General features: G+C 37.5%; 2 protein-coding genes across 3 annotated transcripts; one reads left to right on the top strand and one right to left on the bottom strand.

The window, feature by feature from the left end:
* Positions 1 to 468: 468 nt before the first annotated feature.
* On the bottom strand, positions 469 to 2,404 carry LOC137742086 (CASP-like protein 5A2). The gene is made up of 3 exons (XM_068481831.1): positions 2,033 to 2,404; positions 1,773 to 1,905; positions 469 to 929 (listed from the first exon to the last, which is right to left on the bottom strand). The coding sequence occupies exons 1-3, from the start codon at positions 2,245 to 2,247 to the stop codon at positions 738 to 740; spliced, it is 540 nt and encodes a 179-aa protein (XP_068337932.1). The 5' UTR covers positions 2,248 to 2,404; the 3' UTR covers positions 469 to 737.
* A 7,125-nt stretch (positions 2,405 to 9,529) lies between these two features.
* On the top strand, positions 9,530 to 18,717 carry LOC137741883 (uncharacterized). Of its 2 annotated transcripts, none has more exons than XM_068481585.1 (19): positions 9,530 to 9,885; positions 10,600 to 10,703; positions 10,912 to 10,998; positions 11,130 to 11,205; positions 11,295 to 11,369; positions 11,453 to 11,506; positions 11,813 to 11,872; positions 11,965 to 12,081; positions 12,714 to 12,808; positions 12,911 to 13,119; positions 13,641 to 13,738; positions 13,972 to 14,075; positions 14,216 to 14,381; positions 14,634 to 14,756; positions 15,104 to 15,186; positions 15,760 to 15,901; positions 15,983 to 16,012; positions 16,730 to 16,800; positions 17,687 to 18,717. In XM_068481585.1, the coding sequence occupies exons 1-19, from the start codon at positions 9,853 to 9,855 to the stop codon at positions 18,501 to 18,503; spliced, it is 2,544 nt and encodes an 847-aa protein (XP_068337686.1). In that variant the 5' UTR covers positions 9,530 to 9,852; the 3' UTR covers positions 18,504 to 18,717. The 2 variants fall into 2 exon arrangements, with proteins under 2 accessions (XP_068337686.1, XP_068337685.1); XM_068481584.1 differs by having other exon boundaries at positions 17,684 to 18,717.
* Positions 18,718 to 19,978: the final 1,261 nt, after the last annotated feature.

The raw sequence follows: 19,978 nt of genomic DNA, 5'->3' as shown, positions 1-19,978 counted from the left end.
ACCGGAACGACAAGGCAAGTAACATTACACTCAACGGAAAGACTCAGGCTAATCAAGTAATCAATTACCATCTAGTGCTGAATGGTATTTGAGTATTAACCTAGGATGAAGTAACAAAAATTTGACCCGAACTATGCTGAACCAAGTGGTATTCTGGTCACACACAATGACTGAAATCGAAAAATAATGTAATTTCGAGTCAAAATTCCTTCGTCAAAATGAAAATCAACGTATTCAACTGTCATCCCTTAAATATCAGAGTTACATTAGAGACCAGACGTGCGATAGCAATTTTTATAAACCAAAAATTAAGGCAACGCCGCAAAACAGTCAACCAACGAGCGATGGTGCCTCAGGATGAGAATCATATCTGACATTAAATGTCTAAAATGACAAATGCAGTGCTTTCTCCTTCCCAAATCACTCTAAGTGCAAAAAAAAGAACGGAAAGAAAGGCGCAAGAAAAGCTGAGGCAGAATAGAATCTATTATAACATGAAAACATACATCTCTTCACACTACATGTAAATGTTTAGTTGACAAGATAACTAACCAACCCACATTCACGACCACGAATATTTGATGTCACAGCAACTATACACACAAAAGTACAAGTTTCACTCTAAAGCAGATTGCAGTGGCAAGAAAAATCATGCAAAACACAATAAGCTTCGCTAGCATTCAAACATGGCTTGTGTCATCATTCTCTTCTCGAGTGTTTTTTCATTATACATGCATTCATCGAGATGCCAGTGACCAGAAATTCAAGAGAAAAGATGGTAATGCAGCGAACCAGGATATGAAAGCCATGGCTGTAGCTGTTTCAAATTGTGCACAATGGTTGCGGGCACAGCCATCAAGATCATTGTCAATGAGAACTGTGATGCCCGCAGAAGCACAAGCAGCAGCAAATGTAAGAGTGGAGGTCACCTGCATCAAACAATGGGAATGTTGACAATTTAGACTCTGTAAATTGAGCATAGCGAATAAGTAAATGCCCAAATTGAGACTGTGCAAAAGCAAACAAGGGAAAATGTTGCAAACAAGAGAAAATGTTGATAATAACAACAGAAGGAAATCGAGAGCAAGTTAAGGGAGTACACTCGCATGGGATTTTTCAACTTTTATTATACATGGTATCACTATTTAGTAGTAAACCATGCCGATATTTTTCTATATCAAATCTTCAAGCAATTCAGACATGAATTTGATAGAGGTTTTCATAGAAGTTCACTGACCAACTATGTTGGGCCTTCTACTCGCATCAATTCTTCAACGGTGACTATATAAGCTTATTTCAATTCACACATTAGTTAAGTTTCCAACATAATCATCTATATTTGGTTAGCTACTTAGGAATAGCAAGTTAACATCCATAAGACAATGTAGGACCATGCTACTTTGACAAAGTTCTGACGAAATGGTCATCAATTATGTTGATGCCTAAAACCACCGTTGATTCCCAAAAGAAATGGTCATCAATTCTCAGCCAGTCCATTTAGCCTAAGAATCAGATCCATTATGTTTTGCACTATCAGCACCAATTAGATTCACCAATACTAATTAAAAAGTTATACAGCTGGTAAAGAAGGCAATAACTTTTTCGGCTATTTACAAGTAAAATTCACAAATGGTGGACTGATAAAAACTCGAAAATGCTTCAATTTGAATGTAAAAAGTAAAACCAAACAAAAGCAACAAGAACCACATTTCCAAATTGTTGAAAACACTGAAATCTCCTAAGGAAATACTCGAAATTACGATTGGTCTTACCCCATCGCCGAGGGTGAACAAGCACACAACTCCATGGTTCTGCAAAGAACGCCTTACTAGAAGGGCATAAACGTCAACAATGCCCAACGACAAGCTCCACAAGCACTGCAAACCAGTAGCTGCAACAAGGTAGCTGAAATCCACACACGAAACACAACAAACTCAAAAACCTATCAGATTGAAATTTAAAGCATAATTAAAAGAATAAACAAAAAATAAGCTGAAAAAAAGATATGGGTTCAGTTGTGGCGGCTACCCACCAAAACGCGGTGACGGAGGGGAAGTCGGAGGTGGTGGCCATGACGACAAGCGCGGCGGCGGAGAAGAAAAACTGGGCGAGGCGCAAGACGAGGCCGCCCGGGGTGCCGGGCATGCCCGGAAGATCCTTCATTCGGACCCGGAGCGGGTTCGGGCCGGCCCCATCTGTGGTGGGTACATCTTCAACTGGGTGAACCGACCCATGGCTCACGTTCATCTCCTCCTGGGTCTTAATTGGTCCGAACCATGGTCGTTAATCAGTCAAAGATGGTGGATCGGGGCTGACAGTTGAATCGAACGAGTCCGGCGGTTGCGGGATCTGGGTTCCGCCGGGGGGGGGTGTGGATGATGGAAAACCAGGAGACCAAGTGAGGGTTTGTCTCTGGTGTTAGGAGGAGGCTGCGAGCGACTTTTCGTTGTGTTATGACATGAAATTCTGACATGTTCGCCGCTTTTTTGTTCTCGCCTTCCTACTGTTCACTACCGCGCGTACACGGACGGCTTCGGGGTAATTAATTGTTGATTTAATTTTCAGTTTCCTTGCAAGACCGACACGTAATATTATGGCAATTTTTTATATATAATTAATATTTACTCTTTAATTTTTAAGATATTTTAATGAAAAATTCTTAGTACTTTTCATTTTAACAAAAAAATTATATTTTTACATTAAAAAGTCAATTTTGGTACTATTCATTTTACCTTTTATTTTGTACTTATCGTTAAAACTCAAAGTTTTCAAACCATTTTCATTTTTATTTTAGTGTAAAAATATGATTTTTCGTTAAAGTGAACAGTATCATAGGCTTTTCATTAAAACTTTCTAAATTTTAGCTATATATGATAAATTCTCTAATATTATTCATTTGTACAATGATATTAGGTTTTTTAGTCAAATTACTTTAGTCTAAAGGAAAGGATGAAATCGAATTGTACTCATGGAAAGTGTTTTGGGGTAGATTTTACTTTATTTACAGTCGTGCCATTCATCTAGAGGTGGGGCTTTGTGGGTTTGGGCTTTTGCCGTTGCCTCGATGGGTCCTGCTTTCGATGCCGCCAAATGACCCGTTTTGCCAAACTTTAATTTGGAAAGGAGAGGCTGCGATTGCTTTGGATCAGAGGCTAGGTGGTAGGGATGCTAGAGCGAGGAGGAGAGAGGGAAGAGTGGGGTGCTTTGGAAAGGAGGGGCTGGGGTTGGTTTCGATTTAGGTTCGATGGATGGGGAGGAGCTGACGTCGTTGCACCGACAGAAAGCAAAGACCGCGTGTAGACATGCCAGAGAGGGAAGAGTTGGATGATCGAAAGGGTGGTACCGAAAAGGGTAATTATGGTTTTGTCGGCAAGGGTTACAGAGAGAAGGCGAAGCAGGGAGGGAGAGGGTGGGAGAGGTCATTTTTTGCAGAAATGTTAACCTTAGAATTGATTAGTAATAATGTGATTCAAATTCATTTTTAACAAGAATCGAACCTTAAACATCTCAGTTATAAGTGAAAATGAATACCATAGACCGTAATACTAAGTGATAATTTAATAAGAGTTGAGATTAAATTAATGTTATTATGTTGTTTTGATCTCGTTTGTTAATATCAAATTTTAAGGCTGTGACCATTAATCTTTGATCACTATATGAAATGAATGAGGTTAACATGGGGATAGGTGGCAGATGGATTGTCACAAATAAAAAATTCTTCTACCAAACAACCTCACTCAATGTTGAACAAAACATGGCAAAGTGCCGTTTTACCTTATGAACTATCTCGACATTGTTAATTTTACCTCTGAAATTATTTTTTTCAATAGATTAAGATCCCAAACAATATTAAAATAATCAATGTGAGATTTTTCATCAAATTAATTAAACTTCATCCAATTTGTTGTAAAGTGTCATGCATTAAGCATGTAAAGTGTCATGCATTAAGCATGTAAAGTCACTTTTTAAGTCAAACATCATCGTACACGTATACAGTGGTAAAAGAAATATAATACCCAATTTCACCCTCCTTCAAAGTATGACCTCCCCACCATTCCCATCTATTATGCCACCCCACTCCAGTCACCCTACATTTTTTCCTGGCCATCACCACATTTTTTTGGTGTCGTTCATGACTTTTGTTTTGTTACAACGATATTTTATGTTAATTTTGGTTGTATTTGAACTAAGTCTCATAAGTAGCTAGCAATAATAATGTTGGTATTGAACTTGCTATTCAGAGTAGTCGAATATAAGACATAATGCTGACAAGTAAAAAAGAATATCACTAGAATGAAATATTTAGTGGTTAGTATATTTTATAACCATAATCTAAAGGTAAATTGACAAAGGTCAATCGTTCATGGATTTACTTTCATACGTTACTTTTACTTGGCTCACGATTATTGTGCATCGGCAAAGTTTTGAAAATTTTATTATCCTCATTGAGGTAAAATATCGAGAAAATTAGAGCTTTAGTCCTTTTAGACTTAGGCTTAATCGAAGCTTTAGTTCTAAATAAAAATACGAGTAGTGGTGCTTAAATATGTTCCGAAGCTTTAGTTCTAAATAAAAATACGTGAGTAGTGGTACTTAAATTTGTCACAACATGAAGTGATGATCCTTGCAGGTAACACCACTTATACCGTATAAGTGAAATACCCTAAACATTTATGTCTAAAGATTCTATTAAGGACTAAATGTCACATCCCGGCCCAGGCGGGACCACATCACGGGCCCGCTCCACTACCGTAGCACGATATTGTCCGCTTTGGGCTTACCATTCCCTCACGGTTTTGTTTTTGGGAACTCACGAGCAACTTCCCAGTGGGTCACCCATCATGGGATTGCTCTAGCCCCTTTCTCGCTTAACTTCGGAGTTCCTACGGAACCCGAAGCCAGTGAGCTCCCAAAAGGCCTCGTGTTAGGTAGGGATGTGAATATACATTTAAGGATCACTTCCCTAGGCGATGTGGGATGTTACAATCCACCCCCCTTAGGAGCCTGACGTCTTCGTCGGTACACACGCGACCAAGGTTAGGCTCTGATACCAAATTGTCACATCCCGGCCGGGGCGGGACCACATCCCGGGCCTGCTCCACTACCGTAGCACGATATTGTCCGCTTTGGGCTTACCATTCCCTCACGGTTTTGTTTTTGGGAACTCACGAGCAACTTCCCAGTGGGTCACCCATCATGGGATTGCTCTAGCCCCTTTCTCGCTTAACTTCGGAGTTCCTACGGAACCCGAAGCCAGTGAGCTCCCAAAAGGCCTCGTGTTAGGTAGGGATGTGAATATACATTTAAAGATCACTTCCCTGGGCGATGTGTGATGTTACACTAAAAGCCAAACAAAATTATGCACTAACCAAATTACTTTTAAGACCTAACATTCTACTAATCCAAATATAAATTTATGAAACCGAGCTGTAGCTATGTGATACAAAATTTGTTTCTTATAGGTTTTTAGGAAATACCTAGAAATAGAACAGTTTTTTAATCTTGAGACAGAAATAGAACATTTCAAATATGCACATGCCATGCAAAAAAATCGGACATAAATGAGATTTTCATACACCCTGAAATGACTTAAATGCCTTTAAATATAAATGGGTTATTTGCTCCCATTTTCTGATCTCTCTCTCTCTCTCTCTTTCTCACTCCCTCTCCCTATCTTCTCTCACTTCCTCCCTCACACACTCTCTCCCTTTCTCACTTTGCACACATGGTGCACTGTCATCCCGAAACCACCACCAATTTCATCTCGTCCTCACGAGTCCAAAACACCTAGCCGTGTTGCGAATCTCATCCTTTATCATTGGGATCAAAACTCAAGCATGCTACGAGTTTTCTGGCCATTTTCCAGCAACACGGCAAACAATCAAGGCTCGAGACCATCACCACTGGACTCGCATCGAGGGTGGGAACAAAGCCCAATCATTAAATGTTGGTGTTTTTTTTATGAACTTTTCAGAATTTGCCCACTATATGTAAACAACATGCATATGATATGCTCACAGTTCTAAGCCAACCCAAAAACTCAGATGAATTAATACTTATAAGTTAAATTAGGGTTTGTGTTTCATGTTGGGGCTTATGGGTAGTGGAATAAATTTCAAGTTTTGACGTGCTACAGAACTAGGATGGAACAATTTTTGGTTCAAGGGTTCCAATAGCATAAATTTGTGAAATTTTTTCTATAATGTGCATGCATGTGGTGTGCATATAGTGTGCATGTCAACATCTTAATATGAGAAGCGGGAATGTTCACTAGTTATGATGCACGTATGTTGTGCCCCAAAATTTAGTGAGTATGACTATAACCTAGTTGGCCTCGACAAAAAAAAAAAAAAAAAAAAAAAATTAAGAAAAAGCTTAAAGGATTTTAAGGATCATGCATGTCCATGAAATAACGACAATGAGTATCATGTTTTCCACATGCACGATTAAGTGGGGATTGATATACATAACAAGACTTTTCAAACTGCCACGGTAACCTTACATACGTAACAATTATGTTTTAATTGTATCAATTATACTAATAGGTTGTCGTTAAAGTTTCTTATTAATGAGAAAAGCAGCTCGTTGCTCGACCTCCAGTTCTGTGCATATCATGTGCATGTAATGTAAATATGATGTGCATGTGGTGTGCATATAGTGTGTATGGTGGTGACGTCGCAAGTGATGACGTCATTTTTCTGATTTTGAAAAGGGAGTTGTGAGTTATGGGTTTTTGGAGTTGGAATATTATTATGAAGTTAGCCATGCAAAATTTTGACAAATTTATGCAATTAGACACTTGAACCAGAAATTGTTCCATCCTAGTTTTGTAGCACGTCAAAACTTGAAATTTATTCCACAACCCATAGGCCCCAACATGAAACACAAACCCTAATTTAACTTATAAGTATTAATTCATCTGGTTTTTTGGGTTGGCTCAAATATGTGATCACATCATGTGCATATCGTGTACATACGGTGGACAAATCCTGAAAAATTCATCCTGCAAAACACCAACATTTAATGAATGGGCTTTGTTTCCACCCTCAATACGAGTCCAGTAGTGGTGGTCTCGAGCCTCGATTGTTTGCCATGTTGCAAAAAAATGGCTGAAAAACTCGCGGCATGCTTGAGTTTCAATCCCAACGATCAGGGATGAGATTCATGACAAGGCTAGGTGTTTTAGACTCGTGAAGACGAAATGAAATCATTGGTGGCTTTGATTTGGGCGGTGTTGGTCGGGATGACAATGTACCGTGTGTGCACAGTGTGAGACGGGGAGAGAGAGAGTGCGTGAGGGAGAAAGTGAGAAGAGAGAGAGAGGGAGGGAGAGAGAGTAGAGAGAGATAAAATCATAAAATGGGAGCAAATAACCCATTTATATGTGGGTATTTTAGTAATTTTGGTTTTGCGCATGGTGTGCAAGGCCGATTTGTCATTTTTTTTGTCCCAAAATTAAGAAATTGTCCTATTTTGAGGTATTTCCCTAGTTTTTTTTTTCTTCCCTTTCTTGACTAGTTAGTAATCAAAATATGAGTTTTCTAAACAAATTGTCTTGTCTTTAATTATATTCATTTTAGATGTTTTCTTATTTTTGTATTTACTTCAATAGAAGAAAAACTACATAATGTCAACACATGCCTCACAAGATGATGTCGTACCTAAAGGGTTGCGATTATATTCCTCTTTGTGAATAAATTTATATACAAATCTTAAACTCATAGAAGATGTTACGAGAGATAAAGTACGGTGCATATATACTTTTGGTAGATATTGGTTTAAATTAAAATAAGGGAAATGTTGTTGACACTCCAAAAATCTCATTTTACACTCTTCACAAGTGTATTTTTCTTTCCTAATATAGAAAATTTGGAGTATAGAATGAGATTTTTGGAGTACTAATAACAATTTCCTAAAATAAAACATGTTAGAAATGTGGAGTAGTTGTACTTTTATGCTATATTTATGCCTTTTTGTAAGACAAGAAGAGCCACATAAACCTAGGGGGGTCACTAGCATCAAACTTCACCATCATTGATCCCAAACGAACAATATATGGTGATATTTATGTCTTCTTATAATGATTTTGAACCCTTCCTCATTTTCCAATAATAATAAATTTAGAAAAATAATAATAATTGCATGTTTTATACACATAAATGGTCACACACATCCATCATCATATTTCTTTATTCAAATTCTCATTTTTTTTTTAAATTTTTTTAATGATCAATCAAGTGAGAGTAATTCAAGAACCATCATAACAAACTAGTTTCTTGCCACATGCTTACGCGTGCGACAATTTACTATTTTATTTTATTTTATTATTTTTTTAAAACTAAATTTATATGTTAAAAGAATAAATAAAACTACTATTTGCTCTTTTGCATACACATACAGATACACTCACATACATACTCCTCTACATGAGGTAGTTTTATTTTAAATTTTCCAGTTTTTTTTTCCTTTTTAATTAACTTGTATTCTTTAAAAAGTGAAAAAAGGAGCACTTTAGATATTTTCAAAACTTCATTTCTGCCTTCTCTCTGTATATGTATATATATGCATACTAGCATTTTGCTACGGGCTAAGTTAACGTGTGTGACAATTCGGGATGTGACATTTCATTTTTTAGAATTTTTAACGTACGTTTACTAATTGAGTGTACTCATTTTAAATTCTAATTAGAGAAGGACATTCGTGGTATATTGAAACCTTCACTATTTTAGTTTGTCGGCTTTATATAGACTAACAACATAAAGAAAATACCTACACAAAAACATGAGTAAAAAAATTGGGGTAATTGCATCTAATTAATTATTGAACAGATCAAAACTAAATATTGACAACATAATAATTAAGATGACTACACAATAATTGTACATTGACAACATAAAAAGAATCAGCAATTTTTTTTAGTGGTATTTAACAGTATGCAATACGAACAATGAACAGATAGGTTGTTTATTATTATTATTTTTTGAACAAACGATATTATTTACGCTAAGGAGATGAGGTGGGCTTAGCCTCACAATGAGCTAGCAATAATATGGTTCAAATTCGCATTTGGCGAGAATTGAACTTAAAACCTTTTACTTACAAGTGAAGAGGAATATCACTAAATCATAGTACGAAGTGGCATGAACTGATAAAATTAAGAACAAAAAATTTAGTAACTACATAAATTAGATAATTTAAAAAAAATTAACCGCTAAAATTCCTACCATTGAAGCTGGACTCACAATTTTAGAAATTGAAGTTTGAAAAATCATGGTTTTGAGAGAGACGGACTCAAAATGCTATTATTTCAAAAGTGGGATTCTTTGTAAACTCTTCATCATCTCATATTTTTATCAAAATTTTTATACCAACATTATAAAATATTGTGCCATCGAACCTTACCATTTTTCTCTTCTTACAAAATTTGTTAAATTTTTTTTTTTTGTGTCGAAACAAAATTTGTTAATTTCGCTCGCCTCCATTTGTACTTTTGCCGTTTTGCTTCCCCCCCCTCTCTCCATCGGCAGTCCAAAAAAGCCAACGAGCCGATTAATTTTGCTCACGCAGCTTATTATTGTTTTTGACCCTCATTTTCTGACTCTCGATCTTCACGGCCTTTGCTCCCTCCTCCCTCATCGATCTCTCAAAAAAAAAAAAAAAAAAACTAGGGTTTCGACTTTCGAGCTCCGGACCCACCGACCTCCCCCACCTGCTCCCCAAAACCTCCACCTGCTCCGCGACGGCCTAGATACTTTGCTACTGCTTCTCCCTCTGCTGCTGCTGCCGCCGCCTCGAGGGTTTACAGATCTAAGCCAGCTCTCACTTCCCAGCTCTGCTTTCTCTCTCTTCACCATGTTTTGGAAGCTCACTTCTGCCGCCTCTCCTGTAACTCTCTCTCTTTCCCAATCTCTTTAATTTCGAAACCTAATTTCAGCTGCTTCTTGTCGAAATTGACTGGTGTGGTGTTCTGTTTGATCAATTTGCTAATTCAGAAGTTTAGCTGGTGTGGAGTTTTTAATTGCTATTAATTTGGTTTAATTGGGTTTTATTGCAAACTGGTTTAGACTGATTGGACGTAGCTGTATTAGTTTCCCAAATTGAATGGAACGTAGATTTTTAGTAAGCTGTATTTTCTCGGGTTGGATTTACTTTTTAAGAGCGGTATTTTATTAATGCGATTGAGATTAAAGTTGGGTAGCTCAATTTTTGTAATTCCAGGATATGCGATTACCGCCTGTATTTGCCGGGGTTTGGATAAGTGGGGACTTTGATTATTAAGATTGTGATTGAAGTGGGGGAGCTCAAATTTTGTAATTTTGTGATTATCGTCTGTTTGGTTGCTGAGAAACCTATGGAAGTAGTGGGACAGAACTACTTTTGAAGTTCATGCTTTCTGCTTAATGGGGTTTAAGATTTGGAGGCTGCACTCTTTAGCTGCATCTAGTTCCCGTGCTGCCTTTTCTTTGTCCAGCTATAAACCATGAGTAACAGTGTTTGACTGCTGTAGTTTTAAGTAGGATTCTTTGCTTAGGACCGCAACGCTTCTATTTTTATGACATCTGATTTGTTCGTTTTTCTTGTGTATTTTCTACCGTACAGGTGGAGACAGTGCTAGACAAGGAAAATTTTACATTAGAGGAGCTTCTGGATGAAGAAGAGATTATCCAAGAATGCAAAGCCTTAAACACTCGTCTCATTAATTTGTAATGTCTCATTGATGTTCTCTTTACGGATTGTACTGCTACTGATATTATCAAAGTTCCCTCCTGTATATATATTAAGCTCAATACCAGAATTTGTTGTCTTTCCTTACAGTTTTTGGGATTTTTTGGAGGAATTATACGTCTTCTATAATAGGGAACTTGATTGTGGATGAATAATTGATACCCTTGTGTAAGTTTATGTTTTCAGTTTACGGGATAGAGCCCAGGTGGAGCAATTATTGCGTTATATTGTTGAAGAACCTCCTGAGGATGCTGAAAGCAAACGAGCCTTCAAGTATTATTTCATCTTGACAAAGCATACTTTTGACAATGTTTATATATTTCTCTCCAAAATGTTTGAGATTTTTATCTTTTGAGTTTTGTTTTTGATTATTTGAGTAATTGTTTTTTTCTCATGATCTTTAGGTTCCCCTTCATTGCTTGTGAGGTTTTTACTTGTGAAATTGATGTTATCTTAAAGACTTTGGTGGATGAAGAGGAGGTATTCATGATCAAATCTTAATCTTGAATAAGGAATTTGATATATAAAATCTTGTCTAGTTTTGACATATACTTATTTTGTGATTGCAGCTAATGAACTTACTTTTCTCTTTCTTGGAACCAAATCGTCCTCATAGTGCCCCGTTGGCTGGGTATTTTGGCAAGGTAACTTTTGAGGATATTTACAGTTTGTCCTACTTTATCTGGTCTCAAAACATGTTACTTGACAAATTTTGTGGGAACTTTAGGTTGTTGTATGCCTAATGATACGGAAGACAGCCCCACTTATGAACTATGTTCAAGTAAGTAATTCTGTTAGTTTATCTTTATATTTTCAAACTTCTGCAATTTGGTTTTCTTCATTGCATTAATTTGGGACCAGTACTTTGCACTGTATTGGACCTATTGCCTCTTTGCATTGCCAGCAATAGCATCCATATCACTCATTTGTCTAATTGCAATGCTTGCTCTTCTAAGTCAAGATGCCATGGTTCTGGAAACAAAGTTTTGTGGGAACTGTTTTAGCTGTGAAATATGGGTGGTATCCCGAAATCCATCTTTTGTTTGTCTGTGTATAGTTTTTGATTTACAATCTTTGGTGTCTACAGGCCCATGAGGATGTTTTCCGTCAGCTAGTTGATTTGGTAGGAATTACGTCCATCATGGAGGTATTCAAGACTTAGAATCGAGTTCAAAGTTTTTGGTTTTTTTCATGTAATATCCTCTTTGAAACTCAATATGAGGTGTTCTCATGGCACAGGTTTTGGTTCGACTTGTTGGTGCGGATGACCATGTGTATCCCAATTTTATTGATGTGATGCAATGGTTAGCTGAAAGTAATCTGCTTGAAATGATCGTAGATAAGTTGAGCCCAATTGTAAGTGGAATATTACATTCTTGTTGATCAGTAGAATTTTATCTTTCCTTATCTACTTATTTATGAAACATATCCCTAGTTACTACTTAATTATGGATACAATATGTTTCTTTAGTCATTATGGTAACAATGTCTTCCTCAATTTGTGATGCCTTTAGTAGAGAGTCATATATGTTGACAACATAACCTAATGGATATCTGTTTATGTCCACTTTAGTAGAGTCATATATGTTAACAATGTCTTACTTGAATGCTCATATGTCCTGTGTATGTCCACTTTTGACGTGGATTTCGTCTGTGTACTGTTTTAGTAGTTACATAAAGGTGCTGCTCCTTAGATCCAGGAAACACAAAGAATCAAAAGTGTTGCATACTTTGTCACCTTAACTTTATGCCTTTGGCCATTCTAGTTGGAGTTCTATATGATTTTATTGTTTTTGGTAGGATTTAGTAACAAAAGAGAGACTACTGCAATTGAACTTAAAATTTTAATTGGAGAAAACACTAAATGGTAACATACATTTTTCATGAGCTTAAGAAGTTTGGAATAAATGTTAAATAACTTAGCTTTAGAGCTGCCCTGGTGCATCTTCTATGTCTATCTAACATCGTTCTTTTTTACTTTGGACCAGAATCCTCCTGAAGTTCATGCTAATGCAGCCGAAACACTTTCTGCTATAACTCGAAATGCTCCATCGGCCCTAGCCAACAAACTTTCTAGCCCAAGGTTTGTGATCAGAACACTTTTTTGGTTGGCTTTGAGTATTTATTACGTTTTAGTACATGTTATGTGGATTGGTTTTCAGTTTTCTTAAATACTTTTATGCAGTTTTGTTACAAGGATATTTGGTCACGCATTGGAAGATTCACATTCAAAGTCTGGTCTTGTACACTCGCTTTCTGTCTGCATCTCTTTGTTGGATCCGAAAAGATCAGCAGTTTCTTCTCCCTTGTTCCATTCTTTTCGGGGCCAACATATGTATGAGTCTCCAATCCCTGTTAATCCAGATACCGTCAGTGCAATGCTGCCAAAACTTGGTGAGTGCAAATACTGATGCCTTAATTTTGTCCAAAAATTGCAAAATTGCGTTTTTTTAGCTTCCTTGCACGTGTAATTCTGCTGGTGTTTTTTTTTTTCCGCTGATTAGTATTCTGCTGTTGTTACATCATTGTTTAGTTTTTCAGTTGCAGTTTTCAACAATAAATTTTGAATCTTCACTCTGCTATTAAATTTTTAATATAACTTTGACCTTTTGTTGCTACATGAAAGTAGAAGGGAGTATCTTGGGGTAAAGAATATTGAACCTCACAGTGGCTTTGAAATATGACAAGGCTTTGGGTTATGATAAAGGCTCATATCATAGGGGAAAAAATATTGCCACGTTGGGACTGCCATTAGAATATGCCTCATATTTGTACAGAACCCAAGGGCTATTAGGATTTGTTAATACAGTGATACTTTTACCATGTCATGGGTGCAATTTTTTTTCGTTATAGCTGCCTGAAAGGAAAAGAACTGTTTCTTCATTGTGATTTTAAGATTCAAAGTGGTTGTCCAGGCGACTTGCTTGTGCTTTTGAATGTGTCATGGGATGAGAAAACATTGCCGACAACATATGGAGAGTTGAGGCCTCCACTTGGAAAGCATCGTTTAAAGGTTGGTTTTTCTTATGACATCTACAGGAGTTGAGTAGTATCTGGCTGTTTTGTCTACTAAATTGTTGACTGATTTTTAAATTCAGTACTGTGCTGGCTGAATTATTAATCGATAAGAAATTAAGTGTCAAATGAATTTTCCACCCTAATTTGCAGAAAGAGAATTATTAATAATTATTGGAATAATGTAACTGTCAATTTCCCAATTCTCAACTGTTCTGCAATTTATTTCAGATTGTGGAGTTCATTGCTGTTCTACTGAGATCAGGCAATGAAGAGGCAGAAAAGGAATTGGTTAGCTCAGGAACCATCCAACGGGTCATTGATCTTTTCTTTGAGTAAGCTGTTGCTTCAATTTTTAATTTTGAAATAGTGTATGTCCTGAGTATTGGTTAAAAAGGGACACTTTCTTCTCTTTTGTTGTAGTGAATGATGTACTTGTTACTAGATACCTAATGTGTTTATTTAATTAATGCAGGTACCCTTACAATAATTCCTTGCATCATCATGTAGATAGTATAATATCGTCATGTTTGGAAAGCAAGAGTGATGCCATTGTTGACCATCTTCTTCGAGAGTGTGATTTAATTGGAAAGTTCCTTCAAACGGATAAAAATCCCATTCTATCTGGTGATGCTAATAAGGTAGAGAAGGGGATATCTTGGCTACTCTAATTGTGCACTGTTGTAGAAAAACATTAAATGCTCAACATTCTTGATTTGTTTATAATGCCTCTAGTTCCTTTGTTGGACGAGGTGTATTATAAAAGCGAGAGCATGGTTATACTTGAGTGGAGTTTTAGATTTTTGCAGTGCATGTAACCATATATCAATGACTACCTCTAGTTGTTTGTTGATTTTATTTCAAGCTCTGATAATGAATTTTTCTTAATGTAGCCAACGGTACCTGCTACTGGAAAATCAGCACCACGAGCAGGAAACCTCGGGCACATCACAAGAATTTCTAATAAGCTCATTCAGTTGGGAAACAGCCAAAGCCGTGTTCAGGCATGCCTTCAGGTAGGTTGCAGGTCTGAACCTTGGTTTACTACAAGAAGCATACATATTTGGATTGTGGCATTTTTCTCATTTGTGATTTTGATGGTGATCGAACTTAATTGTAACTTTTATTGTCAAATGACTCTTTCTCTGTGAAGCAATTCAACCATATTTCATGTCATATCTTTGCTCTAAAGTCTTCGTATATATTATCAACTCAAATTTATTGCCCTTTACCTCTCTATATTGGTAAGATTATGATGATGTTATCACATTTTGGGATACGTGATTGGGTGTTAGTGGTTTTGACAGCTAGTTTTATTTTTAGTGTTTTTCCTTATAAAACTTTGCTTGGCTTGTTTTTCTAGGAAAATAGCGACTGGAATGGGTGGCAAACAACAGTTTTGCAGGAGCGCAATGCAGTTGAAAATGTTTATCGATGGGCTTGCGGGTATGCTGTCGTTCCATTTATCTGCTTTGCAATGTATATTCTTCAAATATATTAGGGACCGTACTGTATACATTACCATATTTTCCATACAACTGACACATTTGCTCAAGCATTTGATTTTTAAAATATCCGTTTTTACATTTTTTAGTTTCACGTTATATTTTCTTCTCACTCACTCAGTCGTAAAGAAAAAAAAATACACCATGAATTCATAATGTCAACTTTTACTATTTCTCTGTTAGTTTAGATGGATTCTAATGCTTTTAATTTTTGTATGTGAATTCCATATAAATCAATTTATTTCCACAATTTCTAATAAAAAATCGCTATTTGATATGAATTTCAATATCGTCATCGATATATCCTTATTTATGAACTTAAGTATGGCATTTCATATCTACTATGTAGTCCTTGATTTTATTTTCTGTTATTCTATGATATATTCATGGTACACAGTGCTTATAGTTGTTGAGCTTTATTAAAATGATCAATGAGTTAACCCTGCTGTACATCAGCCTTATATTTTTGGATCTCAACGTCAACTTCACTTACGTTTCTCCTTGTTACGCACAGTCGCCCAACTGCTTTGCAAGATCGGACAAGGGATAGTGACGAGGATGACATGAATGACAGAGATTATGATGTAGCAGCTCTAGCAAATAATCTAAGCCAGGCTTTTAGATACAAAATATATGGGAATGAGGATGCAGGAGAGGTATCTAGCTATGTCCTCCCCTTTATTATTCCTCCATTTTTCTTTTTGTTGGGCTAATGGTTTGGGTTTTCTGCATTTCAGGACCAAGGAGCTCTTGATCGAGATGATGAGGTAATAAATTTTGTTTCTTCCACTGATGTTTTTTAAGTTGATATATAGTACTTGATGGTAACTATTCTTATCTAAGCATGAGTAAGCTCTGTAAAAAGGTCGGAAGTAGAAAAAAGATAACCCATGTAAGCATTTTTAATATCTTATTTTTTGGGGTTTAATCAATGTTTTAAAAGGCTTGCCTCAGGGCGTGCCTAGGTGCTCTGTGAGGCTGGGCTTGAGGGTTGACGCCTCTGTTTTGGGGGAGTGGGCGGAAGGCGTCGCCGGAGCCGCCTAGGTGCACCTCAGGGGATTTTATTTATTTATTTATTTTTTTTTAATACTCCCAAACCCAAATTTTGGGTAGGGTTTTAACTACCTCATACCTCTTCCTTGCACTATCATCTCTCTGACTTGTTTTCAGATTTTTATTTTTTATATAAAGGATGCGTGCCTTCTACGTGCATTGTTATATGTGTGCTCATTGTGCTTTTCATCCTCTATTTTATATATATAATATATGTGTGTGCTCAGGGTGATTATTGATTAATAATCTTCTTTTTTTTTTAATATAATATATGTGTATGCTTAGTGTATATATTAAAAAAATTTGGTCTCGTGAGGCTTCGCCTCACACTTAGGCTGGGCTATCCCTCGGACTCCTCGCCCACGCTTCACGCTTTTAATACATTGGGTTTAATTACATTCTGAATGAGGGGGTTTGATTTATAAATGCAGGATGTCTACTTTGATGATGAATCTGCTGAAGTGGTCATATCATCCTTGCGTCTTGGTGATGACCAAGGAAGGTGAGTTTGTAACCTTTTGTTTATTTACTGCTGTTTGTATGAAGAAAAATTAACTTTGAAATTTGGGTTTAGTGGAGAAATATTGCTTCGGAAGGGGTTGCAAATTTACATCAGATTCGTTTTGGTTTATAAATTTGTCAATTTTTCATATTCTCTTTTGTGTGTTCCTTGTCATTGTTATCTTCTGAACATCATCCATGTTGATAGGTCTTCTAGTTCTACTGTATGTGAAAAGGTGGGCTAGAAAATTAAGTATCCTATAAAGTGTCAATTCAAGACAATATGATTGAAATGAAACAATAATCAACAAGGCTTGATATGCTTGATGGTTCGCATGCAATCCTCCTGTGCAACAAACTAGCAGTTAGAACTGGTCTATAATAAGGTGCAACATTTTCGGAGACACTATATAGCGACTAGAAGCTTGACTTGTAGACCTGAAATACCAAAATATTGCAAGAAAAAAGAAGAGATTTTATTGTATTCTCATATCTTCCATTGTTCCAAGGTGGAGTATCGCATAAGGCATCATATATGTCGTTGCAATGGATTAAATATGTTTAACTAATTGCTTCATGAGGCTGGCAATTGATGTCTAAGAATTCTCTCTAGTTGTAATGTCATATGTATAAAAATTCAAACAATATCTTATACATAACATATATTGTATATGTTCTTGTGATGTACGAACTACGTAACTTATTGCTCCACAAGGTTGAAAATTGTTGGTCATAAATTTTATATCTGGTTGTGGTGCAAAAGTGCTTGATATTGAAGTGCCAAGTGTACGAGGGCTTAAAATTGGCTCAGGTGTTGTGTATTACAAGCTTCACCGTAGAATATGTTTAATGTGGATACTGAATAGTTTTAATCCTCAATGCAGCAGTTTATTCACAAATTCCAACTGGTTTGCATTCCAAGATGATAGAACCGGTGGTGAATCTGTGGGCACATCACTGTCAGAGATGGAAGAAGTAAACTTGAACTGCACTGGTGGTAACAGCAGTAGTGATGATGAGGTTGTGGTAGGGGAGGATGATAAGTTGGCCGGGAGTAAAGAGACTGTCAATGGCACGTCCAGTTCCAACAGAAACCTTATGAATGGATTTAGCAACAGTGGTAACATGAACCCAGATGGCGAGAAGACAAGTGCCTCCAGTGACATGGGGGGTTTCTTCAGATTTGAGACATCTGATAATGATGACATGTTTGGAGACAGGCCTTTGCCTGAATGGGTGGGATGGAGTGAATCATCAGATTTGCAAGTCGGCGGCGCAAGTGTAAATCCATTTGAGGATCATAATGACGCAGTTGTCAATCCTTCAACGGCCGAGGTAGTGGCACCAGATGCTGGTGCTAGTTTGCACTCAAGTGGAGAATCTACACTTCCAAATGGCTCGCCTCCATCCTCCACTGCTTCTACTGCAGGGTCAGTGGGCAGTGGTGTGAGCCAGAGATCAGGTGCTGTCCCGTCACTGTTTGAAGAGGATGTTGAATTCGTGGGTGTGGAATTGGAAGGTACTGAGAAGGCTATGGAGCAGGCTCTTAAAGAGGGCATAGTAGGGGAGGCAGGGCCATTGAAGAAAAATATTATGCCGAAGGTACCAGAAAAAGAGAACCCTGATGACGGTGAGGCTGCAAATAAGGAGTTCAATGACACCAACTATTGGAGGGTTGATCAGGAAGTGACTGTTTTGGAGTGAATGGTGAATGGTGGGTTTATGCTTCGTAAGGCTGTTGAATCTGAAATTGGGTCTGGCAGCCAGGGGCCTCATTTTCGGTTGGCAGCGTGTCAGCGGCTTATGCAGCAGCAGTCATGTACAGTATATTTTTGTTTCGAAGGTAGGTTGTGTTATGGTTATTTTCTGTTTATTTATTGTTAACTCATTGTTTATTATTGAAAGGTTTGTTTCTCCCTGATAACGAGTATGGGAATTTCCCAGATCCAAAATGTTTTCCGTATTTTCGTTTCTGGCTGGAATCATTGGTAATGTGGGATCTATATCATTGTGGCGTCCGGACTGATTTTAAGTATAAATTGGTTAGGTATTGTTGTGATTCTATGCATATCTACTGCAGTTTTGATGGTCACTGCGTTGTCTCGCTCTTGATTGAATTTTTCTTATTAGCATGCAAAGTTATTCAGTGTGTTGATTGCCTTTTCGGTTTGGTTCGCTTCCACCAAACGTAATCGGTTTGGTTGCCATTTTACGCAGTGTTGAAACTCGAAAGATGGTGTGAAATCGCTCTCATTTGATTACTTTAGCGTCCTTTTATTTTTATTGGTACCGGTGAAATAACCGATATTGAACCAAACCAGGATACCGTTATGCGATTAGCGTGAAATAAGGTGGTTAGCAGTGCTACTACTCGAAGGTGGTGAGCGAAAATGCAGCCAGCTCCTTGGAGTTGAGAACTTATTAGGGCAAGTCCACTCCAAAGGGGTAGGCCGGCTCACAGCCTTCAAAATGGCCCGACACCCACAAAAAGGGCTCCAGCCCAAGCCATCCCATAGGCCGGCCCAAAATGTGCTGAGCCAAGGTCTAGGCTATGTGACATCATGCTAAAGTCACAAGCCATTTTAAACCTTTTTTGTGCCAGGGGCGTGCAAAACACGAGTGTTCCGACAAGAAAAAGTTGGTGGGGCCCGCATGTGCAGGCTCGACAGGTGCAAGGGTTCGGATGCCACGTGGCTCATTCTGGATTGTTGGATTTCCAACGGCTAATTTTTTGAGCCGTTGGATTTCCAACAGTAAAAAAATTTGACATTCAAATCCAACGTCTAGCCACGTGGCGTGATATGGGACCCGGGCATCAAAAATCCCAATCCCAATCCCAATCCCAATCCCAACATCTCAAATCAATCCATTAGCCAAAAATGGAGGCCGGGGCCCGGGCATCAAAAAGGCGACACAAGTGTTGGACCGCACGTACCTGATGATGTCACTAACCCAATACTTAATTGTCCTTTGGGACCACTGCACGTGTGCGTTGCTGTGGGCTTGTGCATTTTTCCAGTTTTTTTATTTTTTATTTTTTGTACTTAATTTTGTTGGGATTAACAAAATAAAAAATAAAAAAGTGGTCTTAAAATTGAACCTGTGACTGCTGACTGAATATTGACAAGTGACCAGACCCGACTTACAGGCAGGCAGGCAGGCATGGCATGTTTCTGGGG

Source organism: Pyrus communis, chromosome 8 (assembly GCF_963583255.1).
Source record: "Pyrus communis chromosome 8, drPyrComm1.1, whole genome shotgun sequence".
In the NCBI taxonomy this organism is placed as follows: Eukaryota; Viridiplantae; Streptophyta; class Magnoliopsida; order Rosales; family Rosaceae; genus Pyrus; species Pyrus communis.
Note: the sequence above shows the minus strand (reverse complement) of the source record. Positions and strands in the feature narration are given on the sequence as shown.

Excerpts from the sequence above, each read along its gene's own strand:
- LOC137742086 (XM_068481831.1), bottom strand. The coding sequence starts at position 2,247 with ATGAACGTGAGCCATGGGTCGGTTCACCCAGTTGAAGATGTACCCACC. Across the intron at positions 1,906-2,032 it reads CCCTCCGTCACCGCGTTTTG|CTACCTTGTTGCAGCTACTG; the intron begins GTGGGTAGCCGC and ends TGTGGATTTCAG. Across the intron at positions 930-1,772 it reads TGTTCACCCTCGGCGATGGG|GTGACCTCCACTCTTACATT; the intron begins GTAAGACCAATC and ends TGTTTGATGCAG.
- LOC137741883 (XM_068481584.1), top strand. The coding sequence starts at position 9,853 with ATGTTTTGGAAGCTCACTTCTGCCGCCTCTCCT. Across the intron at positions 9,886-10,599 it reads TCACTTCTGCCGCCTCTCCT|GTGGAGACAGTGCTAGACAA; the intron begins GTAACTCTCTCT and ends TCTACCGTACAG. Across the intron at positions 15,902-15,982 it reads GGAATGAGGATGCAGGAGAG|GACCAAGGAGCTCTTGATCG; the intron begins GTATCTAGCTAT and ends TCTGCATTTCAG.